Raw genomic sequence first — 16,903 nt, 5'->3', positions numbered from 1 at the left:
GCCCGGCACCAAGCAACTTTCGGCCCCATAGAAGCTTGAGTAGGTGCATTACGACAAGAAACTTAATAGAATCTAAAAAAATTATTAGCTTTTAGAATGGAGTTGGGGAATAGTGCAATACCATCCCCACCAAAAATTATTGTTTTAATTTTGCGCTAATCTCGATGCCTAACTCAAGACTAACTTAACCTCGTGTTAATTCCTCCCACGACAGATATCTAATGTCATAATTGCTCCACTTCACGCCTACGTTCTCATCATCATGTTTGGGGTCCCCATTCCCATGAGATATATGTATAAAACTGCAAATTAGCTTATGCTTGCCCTAGAACAATTTTGCTGGGTTGAAAACGTATATTAAATAAATCTTCCCTAAGAAAAGGGTACCCCAGTAATGCACAGTAAAATTAACGGAAAACCAGAACTACAGAAGACATGTTATAAAGGTATGTACAAATTGAATTAACGCTCAAACTCTGAATGAAAATAGCATGAAAATAATTCACCGAAACCTACAAGAATAATTTCTTGCCAAAATAGATAAGATAAAAAAAGCAGAGGGTATTAGTTATTGTGCTGCCAAAATTGATGCAAGTTCTTGGATGACAAATCTTGGAAACTACCTGGGTGCTGATGTTCTTCCAAAACACGAGGCTGAGAATGATTAAGGGTAAAATATCCAGGACTAGCATACTGTAACAAGAAAGCCTGATTTGGGTGCCCCAGAAAGTTAGACTGGGTTCTCTCCGGGATAAACGAAGTTCCTGACTCAGACCCATAGTCCCATTGAGAAGAACTGCCATGCTGCTTAAAAGAACGACAAAAAACCATTAACCCAAATGATGAAATTATATAAGACTTCTATATTGTAGATTATGTCAAAGTCAGTGACCTCGGGAATAATTCTTAAGTTAAAAATCAGTCTTTGAAAAAGTTAATATGAAATAAAGTATACAAATTAGATTATATTCATGTTAATATTTGTTTATGAAAAACTAATTTTAGTTTTTCTTATTTTCTTGTTTATCGAAAAGTTTATCCAAATAAATCTAGTCAACGATGATCACACTTTAGCATACTAACCCATCCGTCAGAAGTGAAGAACAGTTGAATGTAACTTTTTTAATTTGCTTGTTGCAGATGAAGCATGAATAGCTAACTTTACACGGCATTTTTCTCATAATACGAACGAACTATAGTCAAAAGCTCTGTATGGAAAAGATCATTCTTCATCAGAAAAAACTAAAAAATACCTGATGAAAAGAGCTCAGGTTATGTCCACCTCTATACTGAGAAGATAAAGTCTCGTTTAAGTTGCTTGAAGGTATCACATGAGAAGGAGATGGATTAGCCAGAAAGCTTTCAGAACTATAAACTAAAGAGCCAAGATTTCCATAACCAAATGCATCTCTGACAGTGGCACGGGGAGGCAATCTATTTATAAGGAATTCATTTCCATTTTGCACAAGGTTGTACTTCGTATCTGCAGGATATTCATGTGCAGTATGGCCCGAAAATGCTTGCGGAGAGCGCAGGGAAAGATATCCATTCTTGTCAAGAAATTGATGAAAATGTGTTGAGGATTGAATTGTAGGATCCTGGGGAAGTGCGGATCTCATAGGTAGAGAAAAGGCACTTGGCTCAGTGACCTGCAAGGTTCAACAACTGTCAAGTATATCAATGGAAACTATTAGGTCCAATTTATCGATGACTAAGATTTTAGGGCACTGCTTTGGAACCTTTAAACTTTAGGTAAATGATATTATTGAACTTTTGATAGGTTTCTATTCAAGAAACCTCAACAGACTAACACAGATCACACTCAACACACACCGAAACAATTGAATAACCTCTTCTTGTATTGACTGTAACGAGTATACAATGTACAGAGAACCAAACGAGAGCCTGACCTCTTCCACAGGATTAACTATTCCTGTTAGAAACACAATCACTCCAAAAGTCCCCCCAAACAACTAAACAATTGCTTTTTATACATTCTTATTCCGTCTTTCCTAACTGCTAAGGCAGTTAGGCAATTAATGTTTATTCCTTCTCTCATACACTCTCCAAGTCCAAACATTACCTCCACTCCCTCAACAACCATGTCCTCAAGGTTGAATTCGGGATGTTGGTCCTCAATAGTGCTCCTTTCCTCCCATGTTGCCCCCTCTCTTCCTCCTTCTTGCCATTCCACCAGAACTTGTTGCACCCTCTCTTCTCCCTGTTGCACTTGCCTGCTTTCCAAGATTCGAACTGCCTGAAAGTAGGTCTTTCTGCCTGCAACTCAGGGGGCAGTTTCTTCTCCACCTTTCCTTCACCCACTGCCTTCTTGAGCTGGGATACATGGAAAACTAGATGTATCCTAGCTGTTTCAGGTAACCTGAGCCTATACGCCACCTCTCCTACCTGCTACACTACTTGGAGATGGCCAAAATAACAAGCTGATAGCTTCGAATGGAGCCTTGAGGGCATGGAAGCCTGCCGGTGGGGTCGAATCTTCAAATAAACCCAATCCTCCACTTTGATATCTGCTAGACGCCTCTTTTTGTTCACCTGTTGAGTCATTAAATCCTGAGCTCGATTCAAATGGAATTTCAGCTGTTTGAGAGCTTCATCCCTTATTAACAAGTCTTGGGCAACCGCCTCTACTGGTGTCTCCCCTAGTACAAACCTGCTAAGGGAAGGTGGAGCCCTTCCATATATCGTCTCAAACAGGGTGCATCTAGCTGCACCATGATAATTGGTTTTATACCAGTATTCAGCCCAAGGCAGCATAGCACTCCAACTTCTTGGCTGCTCATAATAGAAGCTTCGCAAATAGCCCTCCAAAACTCTGTTTCCTATCTCGGTTTGGCCATTTGACTCAGAATATATGTTGTGCTCATCCTGAGTTGGGTTCCTTGCAGCTTAAACAGCTCCTTCCAAAAAGTGCTCAAGAACAAAGGATCCCTATCACTAACAATTGAAACTGGAATCCCATGTAGCCTTACTATCTCCTTCACAAACACCTCCACTATTGTCTTGGCTGAATAAGGATGCTTGAGAAACATAAAGTGGCCATACTTGCTCAACCGATCAACTACTACCAGAATTGCATCGTAACCTTGGGATTTTGGCAGCTTCACTATGAAATCCATACTCACATCCTCCTAGACTGCGTGAGGTATGGGTAGTGGCTGCAACAACCCTTGGGGAGAAGCTGCCAAATATTTGTGTTGCTGGTACACCAAACAACTTGCCACAAACTCTGTCACAGTTTTTTTCATCCCTATCCAAAACAAGGATTGGGCTATTTTTCTATATGTTCTATACACTCCCGAATGGCCTCTTGTGTTTGTCGAATGGAACTTAGCCAGGAGCTTGGGGATCCATACCGAATTCACAGACAACACCAATCTTCCTTTGTAATGCAGTCTACACTGCTCCAGTGTATAGGCCGAATGAGTATTTGGATCCCTCTTAATATCATCAATCACCTTCTTCAGCACCTCATCCTCCTCTACCTCCTTCACCACCTCTTGGAAGTCCTGCCAGTAAGGTCTGGCTATCATTCTCAATTCCCTTTCCTCCTCACCACTTTCTCCTTTACGGGATAGGGCATCCGCTACCAGATTACTTTTTCCAACTCTATATAAAATCTCAGAGTCATAACCCAGAAGTTTTGCCAGCCAGTTTTGTTTATTTTGGGTAGTTATCCTCTGCTCTAACAGGTATTTCAAACTTCTCTGATCAGTGTGCATAATAAATTTCTGCCCCAATAGGTAGGGCCTCTAGTGCTGAATTGTTAAAACCAAAGCCATTAATTCCTTTTCATAAATGGACTTGTTTAATGAACCTTCGGATAACACCTTATTGAAATAAGCAATGGGTTTCTTCCCCTGTGTCAAAACTGCTCCAACACCTCCTCCTGAAGCATCAAACTCAATATGGAAGGGTTTGCCAAAATCTAGAAGCACTAAGACTAGGGCAGATGTTACAGCCTCTTTCAATCATACCATGGCAGCCCTGGCCTTCACAAACTGCCCCTTTTTCAATAGTTCCGTCAGGGGTTTGGCAATCTCTCCGTAGTCCTTCACAAAACGTCTATAATAACCAGTTAAGCCTAGAAACCCCCTCAAGGCCTGTTATCGGTTCTTCCCACTCTAGAACGGCCCTGATTTTTTCCTAATCCATCTCCACACCCTTTTTTGAAATCTGATGGCCCACGTATCGGATCTACTTTCTTCTAAACTCATATTTTTTTCTGTTTGCTACCCACTGATGTTGTTCCAGTAGTTGTAACACAAATTTCACTTGCTCCAAGTGATCCTTCCAAGTAGGGCTATACACCAATATGTCATCAAAGAAAACCAGAACAAACCTCCTAAGGTACCGTTGTAAAAAGTTATTCATTGCGCTCTGGAAAATGGTTGGCGCATTAGTGAGGCCAAAAGGCATCACTAAGAACTCAAAGTGGCCCTGGTGAGTCCTAAAAGCTGTTTTGGGCACATCCCCTCCTCCCATCTGAACCCAGCTTTTAAATCTATCTTGGAAAAGTATCTAGTTCCTCTCAATTCATCTAAGAGCTCCTCTATCATCGGGATAGGAAATTTATAGGGTATTGTTGCCCTGTTTAAGGCTCGGTAATCCATACAAAAACGCCCTGTTTAGGTAAATGATATTATTGAACTTTTGATAGGTTTCTATTCAAGAAACCTCAACAGACTAACATAGATCACACTCAACACACACCAAAACAATTGAATAACCTCTTCTTGTATTGACTGTAACGAGTATACAATGTACAGAGAACCAAATGAGAGCCTAACCTCCTCCACAGGATTAACTATTCCTATTAGAAACATAATAGCTCCAAAAGTCCCCCCAAACAACGAAACAATTGCTATTTATATATTCTTATTCCTGCCTTTCCTAACTGCTAAGGCAGTTAGGCAATTAATGTTTATTCCTAAAGCAGCCACTTCCTCCTTAATCAATGCATTTGCTAGAAGAGGATCATGAGAAACAACTCAACTTGATGTATCCAAGAAACCCAGTATGTATTTCCCCTCATCCATTTTAATTCGATACAGAATCCGTGCACATCAAGAAAATAAATAGCAAAGTATTTGGATTAATAAGAAATATTGAAACAAATTTCGGGGATCATTAACTTCTGAGTAGTCCAAGCAATACGTAAGACTTGAACCATCTCTTTTTGGTTATTCTTCAACAATGTTCCATAGATATAAACATCATTAAATGACTATTCCTACCAAAGAATATCTGTTCTATGAATTCAGTAGCATATGGCCTCAGGCAAAAATACAAAAAACGAAAGAAAAGATGAATACTCTACATTGGACATGGAGATGGCAAGATTGCTTATAGATGATACTTCATTACTGTGTCTTGCAGGGTGTGATTGTGATGTAAGAAATGACAACAAATCACCAGGTATTGAATTTGGGTCAGCATACTGCATCAAGGTAAAAACAGAATAAATAAATATCAAAATTTTTAACTATATAACCCTAGAAATTTCAAAAGTAAGCATGAACAAGTAAACAGCTATTAAAGAATAGAATCACGTAGATCATGTGCACATATAATATCAATTAGAAAACCAAAATAAAGAACTCAAGTATGAAAGGCTATAGTGTCACCTGTTCTCTTGAAAAAGTAAAATGGTTTCGACTCCCCAAGCCTGGCTGTTCCAAAGGCAGTGACGTATTCACCCAGCGAGATGATGCTGTGATGTTGTGTTCATGCTCAACAATTTCCTGAGGAATAACATGGTTCACAGGCCATTGCTTAGGAGACGAAAGGAAGTCACTGTTTTTATCACCAGCTGCTCCTTCAGGAACATCAAATCCAAGCTGCTTATAACCATAGTCTACAGAACTAAGAGAGACAACAAAATAAAATAAGTTGTACCGTAGACAAAGCAGACTATATATCCAAAAATAGGAAATGAAAAATAAATTGCCTCGCATCCAGGAACTGAGCTGAAGAATCATCTACAGCTGCAGACTTCACTTCCATGACATTTTTAGAAAGATGATTAGAAGTAAGAACCGCAGATGTAGAATTACTGCCCCTATTATATGTACCAAAACTCAAATGTGAACAGTCAGCACCCAAGGCTTGTAAATGAATTGGAATAACCACTGAAGGTTCATCTTCAAATGTTGGCACTTCTGGTTTAGACTCTCCTATACTTAATCGCTGGAGAATTGAAACAGAAGATGACACGTCTACAAAGGCCACCAGTAAATTTATTTGAATAATCAATAGAATAATAGCGATCCATTACTAGCCTTTGAGAAAGAAAAAAAAAAAACTGAAAGTAATAAATATTTCATGAAACAACGTTTTCCCATGTTTCAAGATTGAATAATGCAGCATATCCAAATATTGGTTTCATTCCTTTCTACAGATTCTGATACAAGGACAACACAACTTCCTAGAAAACTTAAACATTTACAGAAGTGAGGAAAATGAATTATAATCATCATGATTGAAAACATTCACAATTCAAATGTCAGGTTCGTGATCTACTGTGTAATCCAATTCACTGATTAACAAAAAATGACAATACAAAGGTGGTTTAGTGTTTAGGTTCCAACACCAACTTCATAGTCGTTAGGAAAGAAATGTGAATACCCCGTTAAACACTGAATAGTTTGTTATAAAAATATCTACTCCAAATTCCAATACTCCAAAAAATGAAAAAGTGGATCATCGCACAGAAACAACCAAACCCTCTCACTAATGCCTCACCTACATGAATCAAATGCAATTATGCCACCACTAGGTTCTAGAAGAAAAACAAAGTATTTGTTAAACTATAGAAAAGAGAGCCATTGACCTGAAACCTTGTGTTTTTGAAACAGCAAGGATGTTTCATTTATATTGAGAAAATGAAATTAATAAAAATAAACAGAGGAGACTTCGTATCTTCTAATAATAAAGATATGATATAATAAATAAAAACGTTTCTACTAATAATAATATATACATAGATGTGAGTATATGCATGTGTACATGTATGTGTGTGTAATCTAGATATCCCTTATTTCTATAATTATAAGAATACCAATAAACCCATTTAGGATGGGCCTTTTAAGTGGTTTCTCAAAAAGTTAATTTTAGTCTCAGCACACCTGTTTTTAATCTGACTACATAGAAAGAAGCCCGAGCACTTCAAACTTGTAATTGTGCCTTTACATGACATTTACATGTCGATCATGTGAAGTTACATGTAGCTGTAAGTCTAAAAATTTTATACTTGTATTCAAAAATATAGGTTAAACCATTCACTCAGTCCCTACTATATATATAGTTTCCACATTTTAGTCTCAAATGAGTAAACTATGAATTTTCTTCCCTTCACATGTATAAAAGTTAAACTTTGGTCGTTTGTGCTAACACCAGAAAAAACTTTCTGCGGTGTAAAACCACTCCAAGGACTTTCTGGCTATGACAAATTCCAACAAAAAACTGTTCACGAACTAAATTTATAGATTTCTCATGTAGGAACTAAAACTTATTGGAAACAGGAAGAGTAACAGGGACCAAATGAATAGTCTAACCTTGTTATATATTCCCACACCTGAGAATAATGAAGAGTTACCTTCGTGATGCTTATGAGAACTACGATGATCAGGGGAAAGAGTATTCCCAAAGTTAGAATTGGAATGAGATTGTAGTCCAGTGTTGCTGCTCAAAAGAGCCGGTTTGGTAGACATAGGAGCAGATTCAGTTTCTTCAGAAACAACATCACAAGCAACATCCCGCCATGAAACTGGGGCTACATCTAATTCACTATTCCTGTGTGAACATAATGCAGTATCATGCAAGCTAGGATGCTCGAGTGGCCCATCAGAATTTGAAGCATACATGTTTGGTGCCTGTGAATATCTAGCAATTGGATGCTCAATTACAGGCCATTCATCATGAAAAACTTGTTGCTCAGAATGATTTTGACAGGGAAGACCTAAACTTGACTCCAAATTTCTACATGCAGAAACTCCTGAGGTATTAAAGTTGTTCACAACATCTTGTGATGATGTTCTACCCATTCTTACAATGTCTGCCATCGAAAGATGTCCTTTTTTCACTCCTGTGATGGAGGGTTGAGGTCCTGAAGAGGCTTGGGCAGAATCCGATACGGAATGTCTTGTTATTAAGGACTGTCTTCCATTATCATTACTAAAATAATCACTGCATTAAATTTAAAATAAAACATATGGAGAGTAGTTAGAAATTTTATTTAAAAAACTAATCATTAACAGTAACAATCTAATCAAAGTGATATCAATATGTATAAAAGGCAGGCAAATAAAAACAAATATTTTCACCTTACACTATCAATTTGGTTTATACTATCAATTTGGTTTATACTATCAATCTGGTAGCTAACAAAGATACTGCAATGTCAGTAAGATACACATTTGATATAGATCCTAGGCATCAAAGCCAACGAATGTATTCACATGATTGCTATAGGTGGAGAAAAAAATACTTGAGACATAACAAGGTGTAATGAAAAGATAAAGGAAAGGTAAAGTCTTGGCTATAAAACATGATAACAAGAGTTTAATGGCCAGGGTTTTTCTCTCCAACAGCATAGGTTAAAACGCAAGAGTAGGACAAAAATTGCACCACCTATGCATCATAGTCAATTTCATACATTCGAGCAGGCTATTGGACCATAACATCATGGCCCAGCACCACTATAGTTGAACCTGGCTACTCACACCTGTTGCAGCCACTTTTGCACCAAAAAAAGTGGGTATTTTAGGCAAGCAATCTTATTATTTCTCCCACTAATTTCGTCAAAACAAAGGGTTGAAACGAAGGCTTCAATTGAAACCCTTGTTTTGCACTCTCATTTGGACACATCTCTTTGGATGAACCACACGTCCTTCATTGGCACTCTAGCACTCTCCCATGACATTGTGATTTTCAGCTAATTGATGACTGCTTTATTCATCCTTGTGATAATGCTTTATTATGTTCTCTTTCTCCGTTATTTTTTAATGCTTTGCTCTCTGTTCCGACAATTTCAACATTTTGTAATATCTAGCAGCCTGTTCTCTCAATGCAACAATGATCATTTCTCTATGAGACTCTTCTTGCCAATCTTTTGCTTTGTTCTCTATTCTCTTTTGAATTATCAAGAATTTTTTAGTTTTAGCATTTACACACCATGTTAACTATTTAATTTGTATATGTGAAAATAGTTAAAACCTAGGTATAGGATTAATTCCCTTGTATAAAATATATACATAGGTAATGTATTTATAATAAAAAATCATACAAAAAAATATGACCTAAGCCCAAACACAAACGATATTGTAACTAACGATATTGTAACTAACAATATCTAACAATTCTCATCAAGATGGTGCATATAAATAGTAAGTATCAAACTTGTTACAAATATAATCAATTATAAGTCCTTGTAAAGACTTTAGTGAAAATATTTGTTAATTGATCATTTGAGTTAACAAACTTAGATATAATCTTTTCTCAAATAAAATGACAATTGACCTTGTTAGAATACTAATTAAATAAGAGTGTGTAGAGTAATTATTAAGTCTAAGTAGGGAATAGTATGTTGGGAACTCTTCCAGCTATACCTAGTTTTGTACCTAGGTGGTCTAGTGCAGATTTTTTATCCTCCATATTCTCTTGTATCATATTTCTATCATCATAAATCGAAGATCATAAGAGAGGTTTTTCAAGCCCTCCAAAATATATATTTTCTCTTTTTTAATCATAAGTAACCTCAGTGTGTGTTAGGATATAAGGTAATAGGATATAATGGATAATGTGTGCATAATAAAAAGAAATAGATTAGGAATTAGTTGTTAGTTAGTTAGTTAGGGGGGCCTTTATAAGAAGGCAGTGAGGTCTTGAGTCAGGGGACTTTTGAACATTGTTGTATAGACAAGTTCTTTGAACCTTGTGAGGGAGGTTATGCTTCCAACACATTCTTTGTAAAGTGCCAATTCTTCTGAGAAACAAGAGAATTTTGTCTTTCATCTCTATTTTCTGTTGTTTGTGAGTGTTCTTGGTTAGGTTTCATAATTAGAAACCTAACAATTTGGTCCGACCTGTCGGATTCCGCTTGGGAGAGGACTACCGAATCTCCTTAGGAGATAGGAGAGGGCTCCCAGATCAAGAAGTTATCAAGAAAGAATGGAGGCATGGAAGACCAACGGACAGAAAATAAGCATGGCAGAATTGAAAATGAGCATGCTAGAATCGAAAATGAACATGGCAAAATACAGAAGAAATATGCAATAAATAAGAGAAATGCTGCAAGAAATCAAGATTCACATAAAGGGCTTAGGAAGAAGTAAGGAATCTTTCATGAAAGGGTAGAAAGAGGGTTCAGATGAAGAGGAGATGGAGGAAGACAGGGGTGAAAAGAATTGGAGGCAGTCGGTGGAATTGGCCAGGTTTGAGGGGCTGGACCCATTGGGATGGATCTCTCGTGCAAAGAAATTTTTTGACACCCAAAATGTTATAGAGAAGGAGGCCCAGGTCGGCTTACAGCCGCATGGAGGGAGGCACAAGCTATTGGTTTGGGGCCTGGAAAAATAAAACCAAGAACCTTTCTTGGAAAGGGCTGAAAGAGGCATCAATAATGGGATTTGGATGGGGTTTGGATGAAGAGATAGAGGCTCTAATTTTTAGAAGAAAAGAGAAACAGAAGCTACAATTTTGAGTGTTGATGGTTTTGCAAGAATTAGAGGGCAGGATAGGAGAAAAGAAAATATATGTGGAGAGGAAGGCAATGATGCAAACTGTGATGGAGACATGGGTGTGACTACTGTTGGAAAAGTTGAAAAAGCTGTTGTTTTTACTATTGTTGACAAAGTAGCAAAAGTTGTGGTTTTTACTGCTGCTGAAAAAGTTGCAAAAGCTGCTGATTTTACTGCTGCTGAGAAAGTTGCAAAAGTTGTTTTTAGTGGAGATAATGTGGTGTGAATGTCAAAACAGTAAAGACATGAAAAAAAACGCTCAGGTGGAGGAGAAAATGCAAGCAATTGGGAGCAAAAAGGAGAGGATGCCACTGACAATAATAGAGCTAGGAAGGGTGAGGAGACACCAATTTTTTCGTGGGTGAAAATAGAAGAGTTGATCACTTATGAAGGGATTGACACCCAAGATCAAACAACAGAGGCAGCAAATGCTTTTGCAGTTCAAAACACCAAAGGAGCAACAAAAGCACATCCAAACAGCAAAGAAAAGGTAGTCCAGGGGTGCAAGATTTGGCATCAAAAATCCAAAAACCTTTCTTGGAAAAATCAGGCCACAACTCTACTAAAGATAGTTGAAGAGAATAGAAGAAGCATTCTATGTGAGAGTTGGGCAGCAATAACACAAATGGGGAGTGTGGAAATTTTACATGAAAGTTTGCAAGTAGATGGAGCAGCTTCCAAAAGTGTTGTTGCTACAAGAGCCGATGAAGTCAAAGTTGAGATTTTGAGGATTTCACAAAATTTGGCTAAAAAAATCCAAGAACAGTGGATGTCATTGGAGGATGATTTGCCATCACCCAAGCCTCCAGACCTGAATTGTAGGGCAGTAGCCAGTGGGGTCCCTTTCTATGATGAAGATGAGCCATGGAACAAGCATTATTGTACCAACCTTGAGGACAAGGTTGTTTTGCAGCAAAGTGTAATGTTAGAATATAAGGTAATAGGATATAATGGGTAATGTGTGCAGAATAAAAGGAAATAGAAAATAGATTGGGAATTAGTTGTTAGTTGGTTAGTTAGTTAGGAGGGCCTTTATAAGAAGGCAATGAGGTCTTGAGTCAGGGGACTTTTGAACATTGTTGTATAGACAGGTTCTTTGAACCTTGTGAGGGAGGTTATGCTCCCAACCCATTCTTTGTAAAGTGCCAATTTTTCTGAGAAATAAGAGAATTTTGTCTTTCATCTCTATTTTCTGGTGCTCTTGGTTAGGTTTCATAATTAGAAACCTAACAATGTGTTTGGTTATTTCATGAAAGACAAGATTAAAGCTAATATGAAGAGTCTGATTGCCATGTATAAGTGACATCTCCAAATTCCAATTCTTTTAAGTAATTGTTTAAGCCAAACAAGTTTAGAAGGGACTAAGGTCATAATCCCATATTTTCCTTCTATACTAGATCTTGCCATAACACTTTGTTTATTACTTTTCTAAGAGATCAAGTTAATACCAATGAAGACACAATATTTGGAAGTGAATCTTTTATCAAAAGGAGATCCAGCCTAATTAACATTTGAATAATAGACAACTTTAGTATGGTTACTGTGACCATGTAGAAAACTTTAACATACAAATAACTACATTTCAATGATCTACACATAAAGAATTGAGAAATTGACTCACCACATTGACGGTAAAGTTAATGTCAAGACAAGTAACAGTAAGATAGTTCAACTTTCCAACTAATCTTTTGTACTTCTCGAGATCTAAGACTACCCTGATTAGGTAGGAGTTTGGTATTGGGATCCATGGGTGTGTCAACAAATTTTGAATTCATCAACACAATTTCGTTTAAAATATCTAATGCACACTTCCTTTGAAACAATACCATTGTTAGATTATACTCAATCCCCAAGAAATATCAAAGTTTTCCAAAATCTTTGGTCTGAAAGGTGTGATTTCATTACATGAGATGTCATGGTGGCGGCCATTGTCTTTAAGAACAATGTCATCAACGTATACTATTAAATTGATACACTCAACACTTGGTGGCGGCCAAAAATTTGTGTGTAACCTTTGGCCGCAAGGCAAGCTCAAAGATGATCAAAAGTAACATCAAACCCAACTTTGATAGCAAAAACCCACCAACAACCTACAATAGATTTCCTCTAACCACCCATAAATTGTCCAACTACTTTTAACTGTTTTGTAACTTCTAATTTTGAACCTTTTTTCCTAACATACACTTTAAAAGTCTTATCAATACTCCCGAGATTCCAAACAACCTTGTCCTCAAGGTGAAAATTTCAAAATTGATCACGATGGTCCTTATCTTCTCCTTCTTCAAGCTCCTCTTCCTCTTCATTCTCCCCTAAAATTAACACCCGAAGGTTCTTATCAGAACATTTTTTACCAGGATGATATGGTCCTCCACATTGAAAACATTTGCCCTCTTCTCTTTGCGTAATATATTCAAGGTAGGGTATATTTTGCCATCCCCATGTTCTATTTTCTCCTAAATGCGAACGGCTCACCTTAGACTCTAAGGTTACTCCCCCTCCATCTCTTCTAGTTGTGCTAATATGACTAGAACTCCCCGATTCAATCTGAGCCCCTTTCAATGTTTCTACCCGAGAAAACGTCCTTCATACAAATTACTTCTAATTGTTGTCCTCTCACCAGACCTTTCATCTCTAGAAACTCCTTCCACATCTCTAGCGATCTCCATGGCTCTCAATAGATCCTTAGGATTGTGTGGTGGGATCTGGTTTCTAATATTAACATGCAATCCCACAAAAAAGTATCCCATTAGTTGATCATCTGTCACGTCCGCAACTTGTACCATTAACATCTCAAATTCCCATATGTACTCTTCCACTTCACCTTTCTATCTGGCAGCAACCAGTTTTTCAAATATTGATGCCCTATCCCTTCCTCCAAACCTTCTTACTAATGCTTCTGGCAATTACTCCCATGAAGGATTTTTGGTTTTCTTCCTCCAAAATCCGAAACAATGACTGGCTCCACCTTCCATACTAAAGAAGGCCAACTTAATTTGCTCCCTAGGTGAAACCTCCTAGACTTCAAAAAAATTTCCAGCCCTAGATATCCATCCCACCATTTGGACCCCTCCCTTAAACGAAGGAAGTTCCACTTTTTCCATCCAGCCCTACTAGTAGCCCTAGATATCCATCCCACCATTTGGACCCCTCCCTTAAACGAAGGAAGTTCCACTTTTTCCATCCAGCCCTACTGGTATTCTCTTTTGCCTTCCTCCCATTCATCACCAATATCTTCTCTTCTTCCTACTCTATCCCCATTTACAGAAACTCTGCTTCCTTCATACCTCCTTTCAATATTCTTCACTCTGTGCATAACATCCTATATCATATCACTAAGCCTTTGAAAGTTGTCTCTGGATTCCTCCCTCATTTCCTCAATTATCCTCCCTACTATGCTCACTATACTCTCCATGATTGTCTATGGTGTTTTTGATTTTGATCCGACAGGTCGGACCAATTGTTAGGTTTCTTGGAGACAAGAAACCAAATTTCAATTTAATTTAAGAAATCATCACACAAATCTTACTGCACAATGTATTATCACACTTTAATTAGGAAAAACATAATACAGAAAACATCCAACAGCTTCCAAGGGAAGAAATTCCCTTCTACATGGGACAAGCCCTATTCTGAAACAAAAATACACACCTGTAGGAGGAACCGTTTCCTCCTTAAAAGATAACCACCACTAGACTAAATAACTTCCTCTAACCACCCATAAACTGTCCAACTACTGTTAACTGTTTTGTAACTTCTAATTTTGAACATTTTTCCTAACATACACCTTAAAAGTCTTATCACTTTCCCCTCTTATACATGTACATATCGAATACCCTTTCCAATACACCAATTTGGAAAAAAAAAATCATTTCCACCATAACAAGCAAAAGAAAAAAAAAATATTCAAAGGAAGGAAAAAATGGACAGAACAATCAATAATAGAACAATCAAAATATCAAAATAACACATGGATTATCCCATGGAATAAACTGTGACATTAAACCACACTCCATCAACAGTAACAATTTGAATTCACATAAGCTACCAAATTGCATTAGAAAACTCACCTTTTAATACTTTTCACCAAATCATGAGTTGTAGGACCCATAACTGAAGCACTAACACATACTGACTCACCCTCCCCCTTGCCATTAGCTTTATAATGCTCTGACATTAAGTTACACATATTTGACAAGGTAAGGCAATGCAATAGTAAAAAACCACGTCAAAATACTAGCTGCGTGTACCAGAAATTGCATGATGTTCCGCAATCAGAGAAGATACCGTTATAAGTCACATGTGTTAATCCACTTTGCACAACACTGCAATCTCTGCCAGTTTTGCCTCTGCGACTCAACCCTGCATTCTTACCCCTAGTCCTTGAATTGAAGGGCCCCTTCATTTGTAGTTTAAAAAGCAAACAGATTATTCATCCCACAATTGGCTCAACCTTATCTCAATGATCATGAACAATGTCATACGAGGAATACCTCTTTTTTCTTTTCACGTTTATTTTTCACCTCATGAAATGTATCTGCAGTTAAGATATTGGAAACTACCAAGCTTAAAGATATATAAATCATGCCAACAATTCATAGATCATAACACTCAGAGTAAGATTTTTAAGTCGCCACTGTAGGTACAACATAAAATAATTATTACATAAGCCAATTACTTAATTATAAGAGAATTCATAATTGGATGGCATGGTGGTATTTGGTAAACATTCACAATATCAATGCATCCTAATTAGATTCAAATAAATAAAAGGATGCAGGATTGTCACTCACGGAAAATACACATGTTATAATAAATAAAACTAACAATTTAATTTTCATGCACCATCCTTGAAATGATTTTAGTTCTGTAACCGCATGAACTAAAACTTCTAGGATAGTCATTATAAAAGCGCCGACACGTTACAATTAATTTCACAGATAAATAATGCAGATAAATCATAATACACAAAATGAAGTCAGAGAAATCACTTTTAGACTATTATTTCTTTCTTTCAATTTCTGAAATAGCGTACGGAAACATCAATCTCCACAGAATCATAACACAAACTTAAAATATAAAAGGAAGCAAACACTTTCTCGTCTTCATCAATTTCTCATGCAACAAAACAACGAGAAAAGGAAAAAAAACAAGACGTTCCACTGCAACAACAAAAAGGAGCACAGTATCGAAGAGCAAAACCTTGAGAGAGAAGCTTCTCAACGGCGCGGTTTACGTCCATGTCACATTCCTCGAGCACAGCGTAGATCTCATGCTCCGTGCAGTCTACGATCTCCTTCACGCTCTGCACCACCTTCTCCGTCGCCACCGGCATGGCGCTCTCCGTTGCAACGTGTTCTCCGCCGCCGTTCATGTTTCTTCTTTCACTTCCCGTTCTTCACCCTCCGTAGGTTTTGTCTCAGTTTCTATCCCTTTCAGCCAGAATACTCTGATCAAACAAATGGAACCTTTTCGCACACACACACACCTTTTCAACTTCTCGCGCTTCAGCTTTATATATAGCGGTTTTTTTTTTCTGTGACTTGTGGACTGCGGTTGAGTAATCCACACAGTCGCAGGCACACGCTGTTGTCACGAACTGTGATGTTTGGGGCTCTCACGGTCCAGGCTTGTTTAAGCACATTTTCGCCACGTCTTTGAAAATATGACTGTGATTGGTTGATGTGGGGAAGAGTGGGAATGACGAGGGAGATTAGATGCTTGGAGGATGAAATTTTAAGATTTGTTTTTATTATTTTAATATATTCTTATTCTTGTTAATATATTCTTATTCTTATTCCTTCATATTTAAAATAAAGTTTTTCTAATTTTAAGATTTAAATTTTTATGACCTCGAGATTGAGATAAAAAGATAATATAGTTTTATAATTTATAAAAGTTAATATTATGAATTCACTTCTAGGTTTCTTCTTACCTTTTTTATATTTCTAGCATAAAATTAATGATTGTATTTTAATCATAATAAAAAATTAAATATATTTTCGGTTCTTAATTTTTTAGTGAAAATTTAAATTATTTTTTTTCTTTTAAATTTAGTTCATTATTTAGAATTATGTGAATTTAATTCTATTAATCAAAATTTAAGATTTTAAACACATTTTTTAATTAATATCGAAAAATATATATCA

At 37.1% G+C, this 16,903-nt stretch overlaps 1 protein-coding gene across 3 annotated transcripts; it reads right to left on the bottom strand.

Moving 5' to 3' along the window:
* Positions 1 to 441: 441 nt before the first annotated feature.
* Positions 442 to 16,459, bottom strand: LOC106779670. 3 transcript variants are annotated; one of them, XM_014667839.2, is made up of 10 exons: positions 15,957 to 16,459; positions 15,248 to 15,291; positions 15,042 to 15,153; positions 14,825 to 14,924; positions 7,616 to 8,205; positions 5,969 to 6,236; positions 5,646 to 5,883; positions 5,339 to 5,458; positions 1,254 to 1,649; positions 442 to 804 (listed from the first exon to the last, which is right to left on the bottom strand). In XM_014667839.2, exons 1-10 carry the CDS (start codon positions 16,126 to 16,128, stop codon positions 565 to 567), a joined length of 2,280 nt encoding a protein of 759 aa, XP_014523325.1. In that variant the 5' UTR covers positions 16,129 to 16,459; the 3' UTR covers positions 442 to 564. The 3 variants fall into 3 exon arrangements, with proteins under 3 accessions (XP_014523325.1, XP_014523327.1, XP_014523326.1); XM_014667841.2 differs by lacking the exon at positions 15,248 to 15,291 and having other exon boundaries at positions 15,005 to 15,153; positions 15,957 to 16,065; XM_014667840.2 differs by lacking the exon at positions 15,248 to 15,291 and having other exon boundaries at positions 15,957 to 16,065.
* Positions 16,460 to 16,903: the final 444 nt, after the last annotated feature.

Source organism: Vigna radiata, unplaced genomic scaffold (assembly GCF_000741045.1).
Source record: "Vigna radiata var. radiata cultivar VC1973A unplaced genomic scaffold, Vradiata_ver6 scaffold_165, whole genome shotgun sequence".
In the NCBI taxonomy this organism is placed as follows: domain Eukaryota; kingdom Viridiplantae; phylum Streptophyta; class Magnoliopsida; order Fabales; family Fabaceae; genus Vigna; species Vigna radiata.
The sequence above is the reverse complement of the archived record's forward strand: the minus strand, read 5'-3'. Positions and strand labels throughout refer to the sequence as shown.